Here is a 1,862-nt window from a genome sequence, read left to right on the forward strand (position 1 = left end):
ACAATACATATATATATATATATATATATATATATATATATATTACAACATATATAATTTTTTTATAAGCAATTATGTATTTTTTTCCCACCAATCAATATATCTTTTATGCACAAATTATATTTATTAAATACCTAATTTCCATCGGCGATCATCATCCGTAACCATATCTACTTTATTTAGTAAATTGTTTTTTAACTCTTCCACATTTTTTGATTCTGGAAATCTACCGGCAATACCAGAAATAACAATTTCTTCACCAGGTTCAGGTGTCTTGTAACCTTTCGTAAATAATTTCCTTGTAGTCATCGTTCCCAAGATCTTCAGATTTCGTTAATTTAAAGGAAAAAAGTATTTCTAAAATAAATTATTAAAATTATTTTATTGATTGAGAGATTTCTCAATTAATTCATCAATTATAAAACATATTTACAATTAATTTTCTTATCTTATATTCTTGCACCATACAGTAATTTACAATTTGTTTTATTATAGGCAACTTAATGAGCTTATCAACTTAATGAGCTTATCAACCGATTCTGTGAACGATGACTCGCAACTGAAAGACAAGACAGCGGAAAACAACGAGTTTTTATAACGAAGTACATCCCTACCTTCTATGAATTCCATTATTGTTACTTTGAACTTCCTTTAAACATTTGCATTACTAGTGAGAAATAAATCAAAACATTTTTCTGAAAACCTTAATTTACTATCTTTCAAGTATTATATATTTATCATAAGAGACTTAAATTTCACAAATAATTATAGAATAACAATGGACTTTTGAGCATTATTTATGTGCGTGCATAATGCAATAAAAATTATATACTATTTACGTTTTAATTAATACATGCATTCGTGTTAATCTTTTTTTATTAAAAGAGAGTACTTTATTATTATAAAAACACAGATTGAATTATGACAAATTTTATTGATACAATGCAGAATCTAATAACAGAGAAGCTACACATCTATTAGTTTATAATCGAAATTTTCGATCTTAAGTAATAAATATTATTAAACTGTATCAAGTTTTACAAATATGTTCGTTTAAAAATTTAACGTTTATATATTTTTTAGATATAATTTTTAAGACAGAATAAAAACATTCTTATTTATAAAATAATAATTGTTAAAATGTTCTGTTTCAGTTCTTTTTCCTTATGTAACTGATATATATAATAAATTACATACAAAATTGATTAAACTGTTATGAAATGTTGTAAAACTAATCTCAATCTTCACATTATGTACAAAAGAATAATTTATGAAGAAGATAACGAAAAGATATATGTATAACTATATGTGTGTGTATATATATATGCGTATACATATATATATATATATATATATATATATATATATATATATATGCAAGACTTAGCCAAATAAAAAAACATACTGTTTGACATCATATTTGATTATGTGTTACAAATAAAATTTCTTTTATAATGTTCTTTTCCTGCCGCTCGTATAATGAATATTCGGCATGACAGGAACACAGAAGTCAAGGGTGGCCGGATACCGCATCAGAATACATTACATATGCTATCATGTTCTATCAGTTCGACGTATACTGTTATGCACGAATGTGTTGCAATATCACGTGAGCTACAGATTACATTTACAATTTGTTTTTATAAAAAAAATTGTGATAATTTGTTACGATAAAATACAAAAAGGAAAATATAAAGAATTACTTTTAAGAGCTGATATTATGCACAACTATTTTTTTAGAAAGTGACATAAACAGCACAATACTATAATTAAGATATATTTTTATTGTCTTCACATTCATTTTAAATTAAATTATAAAAATACAAAAGTTTTATTTTGATGTAAAAAAAAATATATTATAT

The 1,862-nt window shown here is 23.7% G+C and overlaps 1 protein-coding gene across 1 annotated transcript in view; it reads right to left on the minus strand.

Moving 5' to 3' along the window:
• The window catches only part of LOC108752582 (fatty acid synthase), a 17,761-nt gene extending 17,210 nt beyond the window's left edge, over positions 1-551 (minus strand). The window contains exons 1-2 of the mRNA XM_018493505.1: positions 434-551; positions 135-357 (exon numbers count right to left, since the gene is read on the minus strand). Coding sequence (XP_018349007.1) covers positions 135-309 — 175 coding nt within the window. The 5' untranslated portion in view covers positions 310-357; positions 434-551. The remainder of the gene's footprint in view (positions 1-134; positions 358-433) is intronic.
• Positions 552-1,862: the final 1,311 nt, after the last annotated feature.

The sequence above is a fragment of the Trachymyrmex septentrionalis genome, unplaced genomic scaffold (genome assembly GCF_001594115.1).
Source record: "Trachymyrmex septentrionalis isolate Tsep2-gDNA-1 unplaced genomic scaffold, Tsep1.0 scaffold60, whole genome shotgun sequence".
NCBI lineage: Eukaryota > Metazoa > Arthropoda > Insecta > Hymenoptera > Formicidae > Trachymyrmex > Trachymyrmex septentrionalis.